The sequence below is a fragment of the Bombus bifarius genome, unplaced genomic scaffold (genome assembly GCF_011952205.1).
Source record: "Bombus bifarius isolate JDL3187 unplaced genomic scaffold, Bbif_JDL3187 scf7180000009243, whole genome shotgun sequence".
Lineage (NCBI taxonomy): Eukaryota > Metazoa > Arthropoda > Insecta > Hymenoptera > Apidae > Bombus > Bombus bifarius.
This window is the reverse complement of record NW_022884989.1, coordinates 56,131-75,713: the sequence shown is the minus strand read 5'-3', so window position 1 is coordinate 75,713 and position 19,583 is coordinate 56,131. Positions and strand designations below refer to the sequence as shown.

At 32.3% G+C, this 19,583-nt stretch overlaps 4 protein-coding genes across 9 annotated transcripts; 3 read left to right on the top strand and 1 right to left on the bottom strand.

Annotated features, from left to right (window-relative positions):
* Window positions 1-229: 229 nt before the first annotated feature.
* Window positions 230-3,485, top strand: LOC117214825. The gene is made up of 8 exons (XM_033461181.1): window positions 230-1,121; window positions 1,409-1,582; window positions 1,684-1,807; window positions 1,943-2,123; window positions 2,213-2,420; window positions 2,505-2,655; window positions 2,734-2,873; window positions 3,026-3,485. The coding sequence occupies exons 1-8, from the start codon at window positions 999-1,001 to the stop codon at window positions 3,146-3,148; spliced, it is 1,224 nt and encodes a 407-aa protein (XP_033317072.1). The 5' UTR covers window positions 230-998; the 3' UTR covers window positions 3,149-3,485.
* A 1,530-nt stretch (window positions 3,486-5,015) lies between these two features.
* On the bottom strand, window positions 5,016-7,328 carry LOC117214703 (eukaryotic translation initiation factor 3 subunit M). Of its 2 annotated transcripts, none has more exons than XM_033460951.1 (7): window positions 7,072-7,328; window positions 6,672-6,851; window positions 6,485-6,579; window positions 6,191-6,409; window positions 5,843-6,111; window positions 5,627-5,770; window positions 5,016-5,308 (listed from the first exon to the last, which is right to left on the bottom strand). In XM_033460951.1, exons 1-7 carry the CDS (start codon window positions 7,114-7,116, stop codon window positions 5,085-5,087), a joined length of 1,176 nt encoding a protein of 391 aa, XP_033316842.1. In that variant the 5' UTR covers window positions 7,117-7,328; the 3' UTR covers window positions 5,016-5,084. The 2 variants fall into 2 exon arrangements, with proteins under 2 accessions (XP_033316842.1, XP_033316843.1); XM_033460952.1 differs by having other exon boundaries at window positions 5,022-5,308; window positions 6,672-6,865; window positions 7,072-7,268.
* A 30-nt stretch (window positions 7,329-7,358) lies between these two features.
* LOC117214702 (serine/threonine-protein kinase RIO2) lies at window positions 7,359-9,823 on the top strand. Of its 4 annotated transcripts, none has more exons than XM_033460950.1 (6): window positions 7,359-7,475; window positions 7,955-8,096; window positions 8,231-8,609; window positions 8,686-8,970; window positions 9,065-9,393; window positions 9,484-9,823. In XM_033460950.1, exons 2-6 carry the CDS (start codon window positions 7,961-7,963, stop codon window positions 9,732-9,734), a joined length of 1,380 nt encoding a protein of 459 aa, XP_033316841.1. In that variant the 5' UTR covers window positions 7,359-7,475; window positions 7,955-7,960; the 3' UTR covers window positions 9,735-9,823. The 4 variants fall into 4 exon arrangements, with proteins under 4 accessions (XP_033316841.1, XP_033316839.1, XP_033316838.1 ...); XM_033460948.1 differs by having other exon boundaries at window positions 7,475-7,646; XM_033460949.1 differs by lacking the exon at window positions 7,359-7,475 and adding an exon at window positions 7,743-7,811.
* A 2,125-nt stretch (window positions 9,824-11,948) lies between these two features.
* LOC117214712 (sorbitol dehydrogenase-like) lies at window positions 11,949-16,223 on the top strand. Of its 2 annotated transcripts, none has more exons than XM_033460986.1 (8): window positions 11,949-12,093; window positions 12,852-12,885; window positions 12,976-13,136; window positions 13,429-13,592; window positions 13,742-13,926; window positions 14,054-14,232; window positions 14,480-14,601; window positions 15,222-16,223. In XM_033460986.1, exons 1-8 carry the CDS (start codon window positions 12,040-12,042, stop codon window positions 15,373-15,375), a joined length of 1,053 nt encoding a protein of 350 aa, XP_033316877.1. In that variant the 5' UTR covers window positions 11,949-12,039; the 3' UTR covers window positions 15,376-16,223. The 2 variants fall into 2 exon arrangements, with proteins under 2 accessions (XP_033316877.1, XP_033316876.1); XM_033460985.1 differs by having other exon boundaries at window positions 14,033-14,232.
* Window positions 16,224-19,583: the final 3,360 nt, after the last annotated feature.

Below are 19,583 nucleotides of genomic sequence, written 5' to 3'. Positions count from 1 at the left end.
TTTTAGCATTTTATGATATCATTGAATAAATAAATGTCTATTTCATTAGTACCATTCTCGATTATAAAAAGAAATAGAAATTATTTAATTGAAAAATAAAATTTATATATCGTGTAAGTAATTTCAAATAACCTTGTACCTGGATCTATGTATATACATATATGTATAAGCATTATACTCTTATACTGTCAAGTTCCTATGTCATATGGTAAAGTCAGTCAATTGACTAGCAAGTATGTTTTTGTCTGGGAGTCTGGGGTGATCACGTACGCATCTGCACATACCTATAAATCAGTGTTTATTTTTAGTAGAGGTTCCGAACATTTTCAAAAATACTTGTAAATACGTGTGTTATATATAAGAAATGTAGAGATAACTACCTAATCCGAGTGTGGAGAATCCTTTACTATCAGTTATACAAAAATTCGGGATATTAATATCCAAAACTATCTCTTTATATGGTGAAAACGAACTCTCAAACATAAATACATATACATGTGCATGTATTCGACAGAGCCATGAGCTTCGGTAATTCGTTTACTTGGCTTTAAGTGTGTGAATCTGTCACAGTATATAAATCAACTCTCCGATCAAATCAGATAATAAACTAATCCGTCGCATCCAAAATATAGATAATGTGCTTAAGTTACTTTTCTCGAAAGTAAATAGCTTTTCAACTAGGTCTTTAACAAAACAAAAACAACATATTTGAAATTTAATAATAGCGCGAAACTTGTGATATTATAACAATATACTCCTTAAGTCAAACTATCGTTTTATATTTTCTATTGTTTCGTTGTAATTATTTATGAAAGTCTCGATTAGTATTAATTGTAAAAGTCGAAAGTCATCAAGGGAAAATCCTGGAAATTTATTTCGAACATTACGAAAAGTACTATCGAGTGAACTGTATACGTGTATATGAGTCCCGGCATAGTGAAACAGTGTGCTGGTTTTTAAAGTTTCTTTTAGAAAACATTGTATACTGATTGTGTAAGATGCATATAGCATGCAAATGTTTAAATGTGTCCATAAAGTCCAGGGGCACTGAACTGCAGAAGGTCAACATCAATGATATTGAATTGACACCTGAAGAGCAGAACGACGGTTTCTTTCAGCAGGTAAAAATTTTTCTAACAATTATTATACATTTTTACAAAACACTCAATTTCAAGACAAATTCATATTCTAATAACAATTATTATTGAATGTTTTGGACTTAGAAACTTTCCTATATAAACGAAATAATAAATTTTAAGAAACAATTTGCAGTAGCTTAGCTAGTAAATAGCTGATGAAATTATACAATAAGTCATAATATTTACATATCTGTTGATTCAACAATGTAATTATAGTACATTATAATAATATAAATCTTCCATTAAAAATATTTATCTGCTTCCAATAGAACCTTGCATCAATACCAGAACTTGAAGGTATTACTAAGGAACAACCAGGTTTGGTAGAGATAAGAAATGTAGGATCATGGGTTATTCACCGTTGTTACAATTGTTCAATATATACTCATGCTGTGCATAGAGATTATGGTGCTGCTTTAGTTCTTATTAATACTGATATTGTTGTGAGTATTACATTATTTATAATTGCTAGAGAATATAAACAAATATCATATATTCTTTTGTTATTCAAGTATATGAGTACTTTGTATTCTTTTTGTTACAGACTTCACCTGAGGAAATAAACAAATTAAGGTCTAATCCAGATTATAGTCCAGTGTTTAGAATAGTAATCACTCATAATACTTTGGATGAACTTGATTATTTTCAACAACCTACCAAATTCTCTGGTAAATTGATATATTAATTAATTAAATATAATTCAGATAAATGCCTAAGAGAATAATAAATAACGATATATTTTATTCTTTGGTGTATATATAAAATGCAAATTATATAAATATTTTTCATATATTTGTGTCCAGTGTCACAGTTACCTAATAATGTACAAGTGGCTTTGGGTGGTCTCCAACAGCAGCTTGAAGAAGCTGTACAAAGACAGTCTACAGAAATAGAAAATAAAATTCGTGCTTTTACATCTGAACAATATCAATTGTTAGAGCAGTTTCGTGAAAGAGCTCATAATGAACATAGATTATTGAGAAGGTTTCATTTCATAATATAATCATATTTTTACTTTAGAGTTATATTTTTAGGTTTTATACATATTTTTTTAAAATACATATATGTTTCAGGCTAATTTGTAAAGGAGAAGAAATGAATAGATTAACAAATAACATAGAAACTCCTCCTACAACTCCAGACAGTTTCACAACCAGTTTAACTACCTCTACAACAAATACAGTAAACACATCACAAGTAGTATCAAATGAGACGAAAATTATTGCAAATTCTAATGTTAAATATGAAACTGGTGCTAAACATTCTCCTAATCTCCTTGTTGTATGTTTTTTTGTGACTTCTTTTAATGTATATCCATGAATAATTGTAGTTATAAAATTTATTAGTTGTTTAACATTTTTTTAGAATGGTAGCATAGATAAGAAAGATCGAATATACATATACACTAAAGAACCAACTAGTTTTGACACAGAAGCTTTATTTCCTTTGGAAGGAATGGAAGACACTCTTAATACTGATCAAGTTCAATCTTCAGAGGAAGGATCTGATACAGATGGTTAGTTTAACTTCCAATTTATGTAAATCTTAATTTCGATGTAAAAGATTTAAATAATGTTATTTGTATTATACTTAGATTCAGGTCAAGATGAAGGTATTCACATGCCAAGGGGACAAAGAGGCGGACATCCTACATTAGCCAAATCGTTACCAGTTAGTGTTCCATCTTTTCCATCATTTGTCCGCAAAACAGTTCAAGATGAAGATGATGATCAGGTATAAATATGTATAATATGTATAATATACAGCTATTCATATTGACAACAAAGCTATTGATAGTTTTATAATATTTATTGATGCGTTTGCATATGTATAAGTACCTTACAAGATAATATCTTTTTACTTGAAACAATAAAATGTTATTGCAGCTCTCAAGAGATCCACATGATCCACATAACATTCGAGCTTCGATTAAAGCTTTAGCAAAAAGCGTTCATGGTGATACAGTATTTGGAGACTTGCCACGTCCTCGTTTCTCTACTCAAATCTGACTTTGCAATATTTTCAAAGAAAGAGAATGAATTCACGTTAAAACTTCAATATAAATATAAAGTACCTATTATTCATAACTGTCTTTCAATGAATGCTACAAAAGTTTGGTGTAAGCAAAGGCAGAATAAACATAGAAATATACGAAATTATTGATATTTCGCGTATATTTTGAATATATTTTAAGATAAAATATTATTTCAAATCTTAGCTTTGTTAGTATATTGAGTTCATAAAAGAAAAAGATTTTCATACCTGCATATACTTGAGGCTATGTTATATAAATGTGCTATATATTTGTTACTGATTGTATAACGTAGGACGTAAAAAAGAAAAAAAGATATTTAGATTTCAAGAATCAATCCAACGTGAGATTTACGATGCCATATCTAAAGTAAAATCGTACTAGAAAGAAAAAAAGGGGCAAAAAAAAGTTTTTTACTTATCAATTAGTGACTAAGCTATTGAAATAATTTTACAATAATAGTTATTATTTTTACGATGCATCATTATTATTGGATGTAGAATAATTGATTATAAGTTACGCTATATTAACTTCATATTACTCTTATAAATTGCACTGATGTCATACATAATGTTTTATTACATTAATTCAGCTCTTGATACTTTTTTTTGCATGTAAGAGAATTTTTTGTTAGTTAAACAATATTTTTCTATAGTAACTGTATGTAAATTACTGCGTTTGGTTCAACTAAATTTAAATAGCAATCAAAGATGTTCGTTCAAAAAGTTTAGATTACCCTCTTTATTTATTATGTTGTAATGCATCTGTTAACATGTCTATCTTTTGATGAATTGAATTATTAACAGAAAAATTGTAGAATAAAAATGTACTGCAATTCAAAGAAACATTTTTGTTATAATATATATACATATATTGTTTTTGTAAACACGTATACGAAGACAGTCTTAGAAGAATATATATATATATATATATATATATATGTATATGTATATGTATGTGTGTATATATATATATATATGTCTATGTTGATATTAAAAAATTGTATGCGAGATATACAGATAAAAAAATGTTTATAAAAAATTTCGTTTACATATGTTTTTGTACGAACATATAATGATAAAGATTTCAATAGATATTTTTACTTTACTTTTATATTTTGAATTCGCTTAAAGTCACTTGTTGTGTTAATTTTTTATAGATTTATATCATTGATTTTTTAAGGTTTGTAATTTTTGTACCAGTTAACAGTATCATGTGATAAGCAACAAATTACAGATTAGAAACAATTAAATGAATTAGTACAAAAGCCTATGTGACTCTTTTGATATGTAATGCACAGTTATAAAGTTGTATATGAATGTTCTACTGATCAAATTGTAGAATGTGAGAAATGCTCCAAAAAATGTCAAAAATTCTCTTTATCACATATAAAAATTGATTAATGAAAATAAAATGTTGCTGTACGAAAAATATAAGTGTATAATTGAATTATTACCAATATTTATATTCCAGGATTATTCACACTACAATTATGACATATCTCAACTTTTTAATTCTTTATATACAAAAATGTACAAGAAAAGCACGTTGAGGAGTATATCAAATCATTTATAAACTATTTTATTAAAAATAATACAATAAATGATTCTTTTTTTTTTAATTTATGAAGGTTAATATTTTTACGGCTTTCTAATTAAAAACTAAGATGATGTGTGTATATTGTACAATTTTAAATAAACTGGTAGGATTATAAGTCCTATAAATAATTTTTTTTTATCATCAGATTTTTAATTATGTAAGTAATTTAATTGTGAACATAATACTGCACCACGCGGCGCATATTTATTTATTCAAGTAAGGTTGGAAATTAATTAAGAAATTAATTAAACTTGATTTCCAATCAATATTTGTATGCACAAATTTTAAATTACATATACAGAAGTTAAATGTCATCAATGGGTAATAGAAGTTTTGTTTTTTCCAGCAAGTTCCATTTGTGCAGCAGCTACAGATTTCATACCCTCTTGTACAGCAGTTAAATTTGCTTTCCAGGCTGCAAGTAAATCGCGTAGTTGCATCCACTGTTGTTTGCCAAATGTTCTATGCATGGTACTTGAAATGAGAACTTTGCGACCAGCTTGATCCATACGAGCTCTAACAAGTTTCGTTTTCAATACTGAAACATAAAAAGGTGGATATTTTATATTCTTTTATATGCTTCATAAATATAAACAACACCATATCAATTTAATACACAATATAAATGTTGAATACTTCGATAACTTAATAAAAATTTAATTTCACTAAGCCAGTACTGATTCGTTAATATACCCTGTATACATTGCCTCTATTTTATAAAAAAATATAGAGATTGATTTTATTTATGCAGGGTAATCATACATTCTTCGTATGAAAAAAATATTTTTATAATTGCACATATATATATTCCAATTACATTGAAAGCCTTAGTAATATAATTAATTGAATAATTTACCATCAATAATAAAACTTTCTACTTCATCTTCATTAATTTGTAATTCTTCCTGAATTGTATCAAATGACATTTCAGGGTTTGTTTCTGCTAGTTGCATAAATGTTAGTAGTCTCATTTTTTTCATGTTTTGCTCATGATTTAATCCTAATAAAAAAAATATATTTATATTTTCAATAAATTCGTATTTTTTATATCTTTTATCAGTTGCTTACATACCAAGTTGATGTTCTACAAATTCCTTATGATGTTGATAAAAATCTAAGTATGCAGGTAACTTGTCTTGTACAAAGACAAGAAGTAAATCATGAATGAGTTCCCCTTCCAAGAATCTTACAGGTTTTAATGCTAACAATGGGTCAAGCAAGAATGTATTTGGATCTGCCAATGCAGCTAAAATGCAACGTTGTGCATCTTCTCTAGCTGCAGAAGCATTTTCTGCTGTATATGTACCTAAAAGTTCTACCATAACAGCAGCAGCTTGTTCCCTATTATAGTAATAATAAAGTTTCATGAAATATATTGCATTGTTAAATATAATGTATCATGTAATAAAATTTCATTTACCCCTGTTTGCAACTTAAAAGTACTTCATGAAGTAACCGAAGTAATTTCTGCATTTGTTCATTCGATGGTGGAAGTGATGCAAACTGTTGCTTTAATTGATCTATTCCACCATACACAGCTTTTACTTGATCCACATTGCGAGCAATTTGAACTAAGTGATAATAGACATGATATCTCATTGGAGAGTCATCAGGAAGAGATTGAAATAATAACCACAATCTGAGAAAATATTTTAAGAGTGTTATGTTTTTATATGAAAGAATTAGTAATATTACTGATACTCATGTAACTTACGCTTTTAGACATACTAAACCAAGTTTATATCCAGGAGCTTTTGTTAATTTCTCACAAAATGCTAATATTAAATTTTCTGCACGTTCAGTGGGGATCTAAACCAAAATACATGAAATTAATTTAAAGTTACTAAGCTGTCTAAACATATGTTAACTTATTATAATTTAAAAATATATAAAATATTTACCACAATCATAATAGATACAATGTCATTTAAGACTGTTTCTATTTCACTTTCATTTCCTTCCTTGAAGCAAGCTTCACAAACACCAATAATTTTATGTAAATCATCTTCTATTCCTTTAGGAGATTTTTCTTCACTTATTTCAGCTCCCAAATTCTTAAAATATATTCTTAGCTCTTGCGCCTAAATATAAAACACTAATTTCAAATATATTTAATTTATTAAAATTTGTTTTAGAGTCCGTTCTGTCAGAATATATAAAATGAAACAATAATGAGAAGCTATAGAAAACTGAATATAACCTATACTTTTCATTTAAGAGTGATAATAAGGACGCTATTTGAATTTTACATAAAGTTTTCTTCGACTCTTAGATATTCAATGTATCTTCACCATCAATTACCTGATCTTCTAAGGGTAATTCCATAAAAATCGGAGGAACCTGCATCTTGCCGAATACTACCACGTTTTTTCAATCGCAATCACGACAAAATCAAACACAATCTATCAGAAAATTACTAGTTAGTCAAAGCTTGTTGTTTTCCTCATAATGGCCAACTATATAACAGAAAGTTTCTTTGATCCTTTACATATGTTAGAGATGGAATTTAGTTATTTCCCGCACGAGTTATGACCGCGGTCATAGTCTCCCAGTACAAGTGCTGCACCAAGCGCTCAAGTGCTACAAAAGCTAGGAATCTATTCTGTTTGGTTCCATCAGGTTTCACCCTAGCATATACAAGAATCTATAAACTCTCTATTAGTATTTGACACGAATGAGGTTCTGTACTTTGTCGCCACTCATCGGTAGTCCATTTTATTAATCAATGTCCTGACCTACCGTGTATCCTGTTTAGTATTTGATAAACTATAATGAGATAAAATATTAAAGTGGAATAACCTGAGATAAACATGGGGAAATTAAACGTGACGATTTTACGATATTTAACAAAAGATGATTTTCGTGTTTTAACAGCGGTAAATATATGTTATCAATTGCCTATAATTAAGTTAAGCACATTTGAGGGTTATATTCAAAATTTCGGGATTTTTATCTTTTAATGTACAATATGTATTAAAAGATGAGGAAATAATTGTTTAAAAGGATTCTCCAATCGAATCATGTGTCGTTATTTGTACAATGTGTGTAGCTTGTGCTAGAAAATTATGTTTTCCTATTGATTGTTATTTTTAAAATGAAAAATAGTACTAAATTTATTAAACGTCAAGGTTAAGTAATGCTATTAAATTTCATTAAACAGCTTTTTTTATATTTGTCATTACAGATTGAAATGGGAATGAAGAATCATGAACTTGTTCCTGCATCACTGGCTGCACAAATAGCAAATTTGCGTTATGGTGGTGTACATAAGTTGTTAAAGGAACTATGCAAACATAGGCTTCTCAGTTATGAACGTGGGAAACAATGTTAGTTCATTTTAAAGATCATTTAATTAATACAATATAATATAACATAAATTTTTATAAAAATTTAATTTAAGAGAATTGCAGAACAGAGATAATATGTGTGTGTATATAAAATATTTTCTTTGCCTTTTTAGATGATGGTTATCGTTTGACAAATGCAGGCTATGACTATTTAGCTTTAAAAGTTTTGGCACAAAGAAGTATTATTGCTTCTTTTGGTAATCAAATTGGAGTAGGAAAAGAATCTAATATCTATATAGTTGCTGATGAGGATAGAAATCCAATGTGTTTAAAACTGCATCGATTGGGAAGGACTTGTTTTAGAAATATCAAAAGTAAGAGAGATTATCATCAACATAGAAAATCGGCATCATGGTTATATCTATCAAGAATATCAGCAACAAGAGAATATGCATATATGAAAGCACTTTTCGATAGAGGATTTCCAGTACCTAAACCAATTGATCTCAATAGACATTGCGTTGTTATGGAGCTGGTTGAAGGTGGACCTCTGTAAGTATAATTATTATTAGTAACTTTTATATCATGTTATTTTGGACACAGTGTGTATAAGACAGTTTTGTTTTAGATGTGGTGTATACAGACTGGATGATGTTGAATCGTTGTATGACGAACTAATGAATTTGATTGTAAAACTGGGAAATCACGGAGTTATTCATGGAGATTTCAATGAATTTAATATCATGATAACAAATAGCGGAAAACCCATTCTTATTGATTTTCCACAAATGATTTCTACCGAGCATGTGGATGCTAAAACTTATTTTGAAAGAGACGTAAACTGTGTTCGTGATTTTTTTAAAAGACGTTTCGCTTACGAAAGTGAGTTGTACCCGACGTTTCAAGATATTTCGTAAGTTACGATAAAAGTGCAAAAACAAACGTTAAATAAAATATCAATGATAAAAGCTTTGCAGTTTAAATTATACAAATGGATCTATCTTTAGGAGAGAAGATTGTATCGATGTAGAAATTAAGGCCAGTGGTATTACAAAACAAATGGAAAAGGATCTTTTGAGGGAAATAGGCATGGTCGAAGTTGAAGATGAAGAAATTGAGGAGGATTGCAACGAGGATATGGATGAAGAAAATAAAAATACGAATGAGAGTGAAATTAATTATTTACAACTCGAAGTCGAAAACTCTGTGAGAAATGAATTTATGTGTACATCAAAGAAAACATCCGAAGACTCAGAAACAAATGAGAAGGAAGATTCAACTGTTTTATCCGTAGAAGATCGTATTTTAGAAGAAGGTGTTAAAAAGATCGATATGGGTAAGTCAGTGGGAAACTTAATAGGCAAAAAGTCATACGATTTAAATGTAAAGCACAACAAAGAAATAACCAATTCGTTTCTTTTTACAGAAACATGCAATCCAGAAGATGATGATGTAGAAAAATTTAATGATTCGAAAAGTATGTACAGTAGTATGACAGCTTCAACGATCGCCCCTGAACTTATTAAGAAAAAGGTGAAAATAGCTTTACAAAAACGTGAAAAGAGGGAGCAATCTAGAAGAATTCTCGTGAAAGGAGAGGCAAATGCGATAACTAGAGTTAGAAGGGAGAATAGGGATACGATTAAACAATCAACAGGGATATGGGGGTGGGAATAAAAATGATACACTTTTGCTACTTATTGTAGATGATTTATTCAAAAATAAAAAACAACAAAAGTAAAAAATAAAACGAAGCTAACAAATAATATATTTTTATTAATAAAGCTTCGATCATTTCTATATTATACTTATTTCCCTAAAAGAATTTATTTAGATATAGCATAACGCTTTTAAATATCTAAGTATCCACTCCACCATCGAAAAAGATTAGCACTATTAACTGGCAAGATAAAGATAACAAAAGAAAATGAAATTAACATGAGAATGATTAAAATTCAAGTCATGGTCCTAGTATGTGCCACTGTATATTTATTAAATGTGATACGTTTTAATTCTTCGACATATTGTTTCTTACATAACATTCGACATAGCAGAGGATATAAATCTATATGATTCTTTGCACTATTTGCACAGATTCTCTCTCTCTCTCTCTCTCTCTCTTTCTCTATCTAACTATCTATCTAACTATCTATCTATCTAGCTATCTATTTATCTATCTATCTATCTATCTCTCTTCTTTCTCTCTCTTTTTATCTTTCCCTTCACCCTGATTATATAAGTGTTAGATGTATAGTGATGCTTCGTACGTATCATTAAACCTCTTAATAATCATCTATAAATATATAATTGGTTTACCAACAGAATATATTTGGAAGAGAGATTCGAATATCAATTGTCGTTAGAGATACATTCAAATATAGACGTTCATATATATTTAAAATAAGTTAATAACGATTTACGAAAAAAAGGTAATTAAGAGAAGAGATTGCCAAATGATTAATCTAATATATTATGTGACTTGATGATTGAATCCATGTTTCCGTCGAAATTTTCGGTAGTTCATAATACAAACAAACTTTAAATATTTATACAAGTAAGTTAATTTTATTTATCTATAAGGGTGCAATATGATCACAGGCTATAGATATTAACATCTTTATCAGATGTTACGAAAATTTTCGGTACCTTTTATTCATATAGTAATGAGAGGATTAGGAAGAAACATAGATCATTTTAAGAAGAAATGTAGCATTTTGTATGTAGTACGAAATTTGCATTAGGCAGATAAGATAATTTGAAATTAGATACGAAGGTCAAAAGTTGCTTACATTTCAGTAAACATTAATTTTGTTTATATTCGGAAGTTACAACTGTTCGTTTACATTGGTGTTAACATATTTCATCTGTATGTGTGTACATACGTATGTACATTGAGACATGTTTGGTGATTAGAGAAGTTCATTTTTGCGATTGTTCCTATAAAGTAAATTTTTGCGTCTCGTTTCTACAGCATAGAAATGTCTTATTTCCGCAAGAAATAATTTCCAATTTTAATTTTCGATCGTTAGATTCATATACACATGCATATAGAGCGAGCCAATAAGAAGTACTACTTAAAATACCTCGTTACCTACTGGCCTTATCGAAAAACGTCATAAACGAATCGTTGAGTTTAACGTATCAAAGACAAGGAAAGACTCAAAGTGTTATTCTTGCGTTTACCTTATCTTTGTCTTTCATACGTTAAGTTTGATAGATTAAAATTAAAATATCTGGTTTTTCGGTATAAATAAGTTAATGCTTTTTTACAGAGAATGTTAACGTATACGGCGTCTATAAAAAACTCAAGGTCACCTTGATATGTCAGAAAATATAAGATATAGAAAAATACAATTGCATCATTAGGTTGCATCAATAGGTAACGAGTTATTTTAGATAATGCATACTTTTTATCGATTTACCCTTTATATATAAAATAAACATTTTAAAAACTATGTTTGGGGGGAAAATTGCATATTGTTCAATTATTTAATATCAGATACATGTCTATTATAACGAACATCTTAAGATTTGAATTTTTACATTTACTCCAAATGTATTATTTTGCAATGGATCAACGATCTTGAACTTTGAACCGAATCGACGGAGACTGATTGGAGGTTTCGCTCCAAGGGTCGTTTGATTCGAGAAGGAATGTTTCGAACAGACTCGAATATTTTACAAAAATCTTGGAGAGTGACAGAAACGGAAAGAACATTTGTGCGAAGATGCGAACAAAACAAAAGTAGTTAATCGAGAAAGTTCGTCGAGCACATCGATATTTTTTAGAAGAGTAAAACGATTCCACAGGGTACGAATGATAAGGTTGCTTGTTGTGATGATCGCGACAGCTAGACTGCTCATATATAAGCCGCGCACGCTCTTCTCTTCTAGTTTGAGTGTCATTCTAGTGCTCTTCGCGGAATCTATTTTAGTATAAATCGTGTTCGTCGATTGCTGTAACGACATCTGCTTTTTTAACATGGCCAAAGACAATCTCACAGCTATTCTCTATGGTATCAACGATATAAGACTGGTCAGTATTACAAATTTAGTAATAAATTATACAAATATCTCATACATATACGTATACCTAAGTACCTAATATGAGATGAATATCCTAAATATGAAATATTCAGTTGTGATCATTTTCTCGTGAATAATCGCGATTTATTTACACGAACGCGTAATGAGACGATTATAGAAATGTTTTAACACCTTTTATGTTACCCTAAGTATGTAATAATATATGAAATAGCTCAGCCGCGCATCGTAGCTTATCTCGATTTCGTTAAAGTGTAATTTGGAGGAAACGATTATGTCGATTTAACTTGTTTCTTTGTCTCCTCTGTTATTACTTGAAACGGTTACTACCGCTAATACAATTAACATATGGAATGGTCAACGAATAGGAACGAGACAAATCGCCTGTGCACGTACAAGGACAAACTTCGCTATTTTCGTCATTATTTCGTTATTTGCGATTATACGCGGGGTCAATCTATTCCATGTTATGTGCGCATAGAATGCGCTCGCTAAAAGCTAGCGCATTGCTGTTCTAACGTTATATCGTTTCTATTTCGAAACGAAATCTTGTTATATCTAAAATCGAATACACTCGTTATTCTTTTATTCCTATTTATCGTTTTGTTTGTTGTTGCGTTATAAAAATAATTTAAAAAGTTGTAGAAAATTATGTTTAACGAAATTTTTAAGTTGAACCAATCTTACAAACCATAAATGCTACTGTTGTATACGATTGATAGCTATAGTTCTTATCTTTCTCCATTATAGGAACAAACTCCGATCGAGGAACCTGCCGAAGATGGTGAGAACTTTTTCATTTTATTAAATGGAAGTACAGCAAGGTGTAGTACAAGAAAAGCGAATGTTTATTATGCTTTTTTCTCTCCTTTAGAGGTACTCTTGCAAATGGGTTGCGTTGGAATTTGTGGTTCCGATGTTCATTATTTGGTAAATGGTAGAATAGGTGACTTTGTGGTGCGGGAACCTATGATAATAGGTCACGAATCTTCCGGAGTGGTTGTCAAACTTGGAAAGAATGTAAAAAATTTGAAGGTACGTGAGAACGAATAACGAATGTTATTCTGACTATTAAAATAGTTTTTTAAAGATAATAGTAAAAAAAAAAAAAAGAAAACAGATAGTTTGGATAGTATGGTATTTATGTACGTGTCATTCAGTCGTCAAGTTACGTATACTCTATACGCATGTATGTAGGTATATGTATACATAGTAGGTAAAAGGATAAACAAATCGAAGAATCGTCTATTGCAACTTGTATGTTAACGAAATTCGCTTAAATATCATTTATCTGCACCGATCGATGTTTAATAAATATCTAACTTAGGTCGGTGATCGAGTAGCCATTGAACCCGGGGTATCCTGTAGAATGTGCAAATTTTGTAAAGGAGGACGTTACAATTTATGCAAAGAGATGGTATTTTGCGCTACTCCTCCGGTACATGGCAGTTTAAGACGTTTCTACAAGCACGCTGCTGATTTTTGTTTCAAGTAAGTATACGTAAATACATTTTTATACCTTTATCATCCTATAAGGATGTATAGATTTTTATATTTAATCGGATATACATATATATGACTTAAATATTTTTAAATGATATTTGACCTGTAATAAGTGAAATTGTCCGGTTACATTACAGATTACCAGACAATGTGACGTTAGCGGAAGGAGCACTACTGGAGCCTTTATCAGTCGGTGTACACGCTTGTAAGCGCGCGAACATTGGTATCGGTTCGAAAGTTTTGATTTTGGGAGCCGGACCGATCGGTCTAGTATCGTTATTGGTAGCGAAAGCTATGGGAGCCAGTAAAATCGTTATTATGGGTATGCTTTTATCTCTATCGTACGATCAATCAAGAATTAAGGGTTTTCATATAGATACATAAATATACGTAAAAATAAAACGTTTGCAATTTACAATTTACAATAGTTACGGAACGATCTGCTTTAGATCTCTCACAAAATAGATTAGATCTTGCAAAGAAACTTGGTGCTGATGCAATATTATTAACGACAAAGGAGGATAAAGAGTCCAAAACTGCAGAGAAAGTTATCGAGCTCTTGGGTGAAGAACCTGACGCGACGATTGATGCGTGTGGGGCACAGTCTATGATACGATTGGCGATTCTCGTAAGTCTTCCATTTTTTGTCTATACGCGCATCTTTTCTTTCTTATCGACTGATTTTTCAATAAGAATCACTGTTGATATAATCAGTTAGACGTAACAGTAATATCAATTAATCGAATAAATATACAACACGTAGAGAAATGTAGCGAAATGAAACATATGTATAATAGACGCACCTACGTACTTATCGTGCATCGCACGCAAGTTGGATGCATGTGATGTGCATGGAACATGCCTTGGATTTTTAGGTGACCAAATCGGGTGGAGTGGCAGTTTTAGTAGGAATGGGAGCACCGGAGGTTCAAATTCCGTTGATGAACGCACTTGTAAGAGAAGTTGACATTAGAGGCGTATTTCGATACGCAAACGAGTACGTACAAATATTTTTCATTTTTTGCCGATAATAGCGTACTCGCTATTGCGGCTGTTGATACACGCACATGTTACATATCGATTGCCGATGAGTTTTTAGTTTCTACGAACGAGCGTAATTAAACTTAAATTTGCTAAATAAACAATAAATTATTATTACTGTCATTGAATGAATAAAGAAATGACAAAATTCTACCATAGAATGATATTCTCGCTAAAAAAAAAAAAAGAAAAACAAGTAAATGTATAAAGTAAGGAATTAAACTGTGTAATCTCCTTCCTGTTAGTCATAGCTCGATTGACTTTTTCTTTGTACCAATTGGATTCTACATTGAAACGAAGAATGAAATGAATTAAAATTCGTTCGACATGTTATAAGTTACGCGTATCTTTCTATCAAATCGAGTATAGTGTGTCATATCAATGCAAATATTTTGCTTACTTCTGTGAATGACGTTGATCTTGATTCCACGATATTTAACATATTTATATACACATGTATCGTTAAATGTATATATACGCTGGTATATATATATATATATACACACACAATGTTAATGCTCATGTAGTGTTAACAGCAGCATCTTAAAAGATGATGTTTTTCTTTCTGTTTTTTAGTTATGGCGATGCGCTGGATCTCTTGACCTCTAAAAAAATTGATGTGAAACCACTGATAACTCATAATTATAAGTTAGAGGAAACCGTTCAAGCTTTTGAAACATCCAAATCCGGACAAGATAATGTCGTTAAGGTTATGATACATTGTAACTAGGAAAGTAAATGACGAATCAAAGGGAATTATTTCTTAACATCACGAGCTGCAATAATCGTAAAACATGCCCGTAAGAAATTGAAAAATAGGTGATATTGTTAATATTAAGGCAGTAGTAAGTCTTTTATACGGAATTGTTATCGGTAGGACAATGGGATTATTGACAAAACATAAATGAAATGTATGCTTTTTGAATTTCTGAAGCTAATGATAATTAGTTTTCGCTGATTGTTCGTATTTAGTCATGCTCTGTATATACATGTATGTAGATACATTTTTTAATTAAATGACATATGTATATATATATGATCATATACGTTATGCGAAAGGGGCATTACGCTGTACGCGGCTGACACGCGTAGATACGAATATTCCCTCCTCATCGATGTATTTTAAGTATTTTAACATTTAACGATCGATGTATCTATATGATAGAAAATTATCGTTATTTTTATTAGAATTATCATCATTTAAATGCCTGTTTATTAGTATTTTTGCTATTGTTATTAAAAAAATAGCTGTACGTGTAGCCATTGACAAAAATTGGAATTTTTACGTCTAAAATCAATCATACGATCGTTTGTTTCGTTCGATTCAAATGTATCTATATGCGATTAACATTTTATTGTAAATCTAAATATATCGCAAATAAAGTTTCCGAAATACGTCTATATGCCTAATATAGAGCGTAGTATACGCGCAAACAGGTAAACATTTTTGTAAATAGTTGAAAAAGAACAAAATTCCATTACACTGTGTCTGCTAACAATCGTTTATTTTCAACGATATTGACAATTTTATCTTCTTTCGTGTTTTGTATCGTATTAAATAAATGAAATTCACGTATACTCGTCGAAATTGTACAAGCGTTAATCGATTTTGGTAGGCAAAAGCAAATAAAAATAATACTTATAAATCGAAAAAAATGAATATGTTGGCCAAAGTATCGTCAAAATGGAATGTAAAGACGCAAGATGAAAGGTATATTGAGCGCTGCTTTTCAACGGTTTCAATGAATCAGAAGTATTAGCGAGGAGAAACTTAACCATCTGTGATATTGTCTGCTAACAATGACACTGCATGACTTCTTCTATTAGCCTTCTACGTTACCCGAGTGGTACTTGAAACGTACAGTCTGTTTTCCAGCTACTCTCGTATTTGAGTTTCCTCTTTCGTCGAAATATGCAACACGTACGTACTTACGGATACGCGTCGGTACTCTATTTTAATTTTACCAATTTATACACAGTGTAATCCATTAAACGATCTTCTCGATTTCTTTGAATTTTGAATTCAAACGTTTCACGAAGATAATTTTCTTGTGAATTTGATATAAAGTATATACGCGCGATTTTATGCTGATATCTTCTAAACAGATACATGACTCTTGACTCTTATCGTCCGTAGGAAGGTTCCAGTGACGTGGAGAGAATAACGAAGTAACGATTATCGACGCAACCGTTTGAAAGAAGATTTCCAATTAAAAAGGGGGGAGGGAGGAGAGAGGGGGGGGGGACTGCGACTGGGAGAAAGTAGCGCGTTTGAAGAAGCATCGGGTGGTGCATTATTGGGGACGGTTTGATAATTAATTAGAGTGGCAGTCGGGAATGTAAACAGAGATATTCAGTCGGACGAGGCGAAGCGGTAGATTTGATTCGGCCGGTTGGAAGATTTCGGTGTATGTATTCGGTTTGGTCTTTGGGGCAAACATAATCGACGTCGATGCGTTTCCCTTGAGAATCGGCGCCAACGTCACGTCGATGTCGACATAGACCTGAATGGCGACGAAATGCACGTGCGAATAGTGCTTCTCCTAAGCCACGAAAAGCGAAGCTTCTCCATCAGCCAGAAGTTGCCGCTCTCTGTCGAAGCAATCGTACCAATGGTCGCCCGATCTTTTGTCTGTTTACATATGGTTGGCCATTTCCGTACGCGCGCGAGCATAAGTATCTATCTAACAATAAATATACATACATACGTATATATCTATATCTATATATATATATATATGATGGTAGATGATTACATCAGAACATTTTGCAAGAATATGTAGTGTTATCGATCATCACTAGATTCGATTAGCGCTATTAATGTATAAAGATATTACATACATATGTATGTATGTATAAGCGTATGCAAATAAACGTTTCGTTCGTGTCTCTATAAGTTCAACTCTGTAAAGATCGCGATTTCAGAAATTCGATCATACGTTGTGATGTATCTGAGAAAAATACAGCGACCTTGATTCGTATCGTAATGGTAACTTCTGCGTAAAAATCGCGTATATCGCGTAAAAATCGTTATCGCGATAACTGAGTTGACTATGGATCCGCAGTTAAGTAGATGTACATACATTTCGCGTTGATTCCATTTTATTATCGTCTTGTCGTTATTGCATTGCATTTCGCGCAATATTTCAAGGTATGAGAGGAGATACAAGTTGATCGTCGACACAATCAAAAATAAATGAAGATGCAAAATAAAGATTGGTGAAATCGATAAATATCGATGGAAAGGAATCGTATTTAGGGTTCGATCGGTGCGAGTCGATCAGAACTTGCGCGACCTTTATACGATTCATTTCGCTGTTTAAAGCTAAACGCGAAAACAATCGATAGACCGTTCGATCGTCAGGCGATGTATCGGGATCGCGTTAATGGAATCAGTTGGAAAGTAATCCATTTTCCCAAGACAAGAAGCAGGCTGTAGCGGCGTGCTCGTAATTGCCTTGGAGTAATTACATATGTTGCAGATGCGCGAATAGCACTTTTCCAAATAACAGCAAATGGTATCTCGCATACAGCCTGCTTACGCTGTTAATACGAACAGTCGACGCGACGATTAGCCTTCGAATTGCAAAACAGTTTTAAAGATTTTCTATTAAAATTCGTAGTTCGTTCGTCCCGTTGACGTGGAAATCGAATCGGTCGAGTACGCTTCTGAACGATAAACTGATCATAAATGCGCCTCGTAAACGGTTTTTTCAGACGAATCGTTCGTAGCTAAGAATAATTAACCGTGTATTTGCATTGTGCGAACGTTCGTCGAGCTGGTAATCAAGATAAAGAGATCCGTCGTACGGGTACTGGTTACGATCGTGGTCATGCGACGACGAGTTATCGAGCAAGGGTCTTTCAAAGGAAATTCCAAAGAAAACCGTATAGGAGAGCGGTTACGACTACGACTACGACTACGGCCACCGTAGAGGCGAATATGGTAGGAAGAACGGTGTGTGTGGTATGGAACTGGTAAAGGACGAGTAGGGTAGGGATATAGATGCTGCGAACGGCGAGCGAAACCCGGAAAAGGTGGAAGGGTGGTAGTTATCTCGCGAGTTCGCGTGGGAGGTCACGTTGGATAGAGGGTAGGTGAGGCGACCCACGACCTTCGACCAATCACGATTCTAGCTTGAAACTGGGCTGCCAATGGGGACGCTGTCGGGGTGACCTCGTGCGCGATTCTCCTTGCACTTTATCACCGAGAAACCACCCCCATGAAGTTGAAAGGTGGAAGCTCACCTTTCTACGGTCGCACGCGCCAGACAACGTGCTCCCTTCGACAGAACCGATCGAATCGGCCGAAATTCCCTCGTCGGATCGCTTCTTTCTCTTTTCTTCGCTACTTAAAATACGATTCGATCGATTACCGATATTCCGCGGCCATTCAAATTACGCGCATCTTTTATATTTTTATAAGAAACAGTCGAAAAAGAAAGAAAAACGATACGAAAGAGCGAAGCGAGGACTGGCAAATCGACGTGTCGTTCTATCTTTGTCATTCTCGGTATTTAACTACCGATGATGTTGGATCAGAGAATAAAAGAACGCGAGCTTACAATGCCTATCATCCGATGTCTATCGCGTTCACCGTACTTTCGTATCATCGAGCCTTGGCGAATCGAGTAGCTCGACTCGCGTACCGAACGAATCGTCTCCTTTCCAGCGTTTTTATTTTTCTCCGTACCAGATACTTTGTCGCATCTCGTTGAAATAACTTGTCACTTCCATTGGTAGGAAGGTAAATCGAGCAGAGCAGGATGAATTGGAAGGATTTATCTGCGTACAAGGCGATTAAGAATCGATAGAGAACGTCGCGTCCAGAAGGTTCTCCGGAGGTACGATCCGACGTTTCATTAGCTTCTTAATGCGTCCGGTATCCTGCAGGTCGTTGTTGCGCTCGGGAAGGATCAACACTTTTTTGCTTCGGAA

Coding starts and splice junctions, on each gene's coding strand:
- LOC117214825 (XM_033461181.1), top strand. CDS start 999: ATGCATATAGCATGCAAATGTTTAAATGTGTCCATAAAGTCCAGGGGC. Junction 2,124..2,212: donor GAACATAGATTATTGAGAAG/GTTTCATTTCAT, acceptor TATATGTTTCAG/GCTAATTTGTAAAGGAGAAG. Junction 2,421..2,504: donor ATTCTCCTAATCTCCTTGTT/GTATGTTTTTTT, acceptor ACATTTTTTTAG/AATGGTAGCATAGATAAGAA.
- LOC117214703 (XM_033460951.1), bottom strand. CDS start 7,116: ATGCAGGTTCCTCCGATTTTTATGGAATTACCCTTAGAAGATCAG. Junction 6,852..7,071: donor AATTACCCTTAGAAGATCAG/GTAATTGATGGT, acceptor TTTTATATTTAG/GCGCAAGAGCTAAGAATATA. Junction 6,410..6,484: donor GGTTTAGTATGTCTAAAAGC/GTAAGTTACATG, acceptor ATATTTTCTCAG/ATTGTGGTTATTATTTCAAT.
- LOC117214702 (XM_033460947.1), top strand. CDS start 7,581: ATGGGGAAATTAAACGTGACGATTTTACGATATTTAACAAAAGATGAT. Junction 8,097..8,230: donor TTATGAACGTGGGAAACAAT/GTTAGTTCATTT, acceptor TTGCCTTTTTAG/ATGATGGTTATCGTTTGACA. Junction 8,610..8,685: donor CTGGTTGAAGGTGGACCTCT/GTAAGTATAATT, acceptor GTTTTGTTTTAG/ATGTGGTGTATACAGACTGG.
- LOC117214712 (XM_033460985.1), top strand. CDS start 12,040: ATGGCCAAAGACAATCTCACAGCTATTCTCTATGGTATCAACGATATA. Junction 12,094..12,851: donor GTATCAACGATATAAGACTG/GTCAGTATTACA, acceptor TCTCCATTATAG/GAACAAACTCCGATCGAGGA. Junction 13,593..13,741: donor GCTGCTGATTTTTGTTTCAA/GTAAGTATACGT, acceptor GTTACATTACAG/ATTACCAGACAATGTGACGT.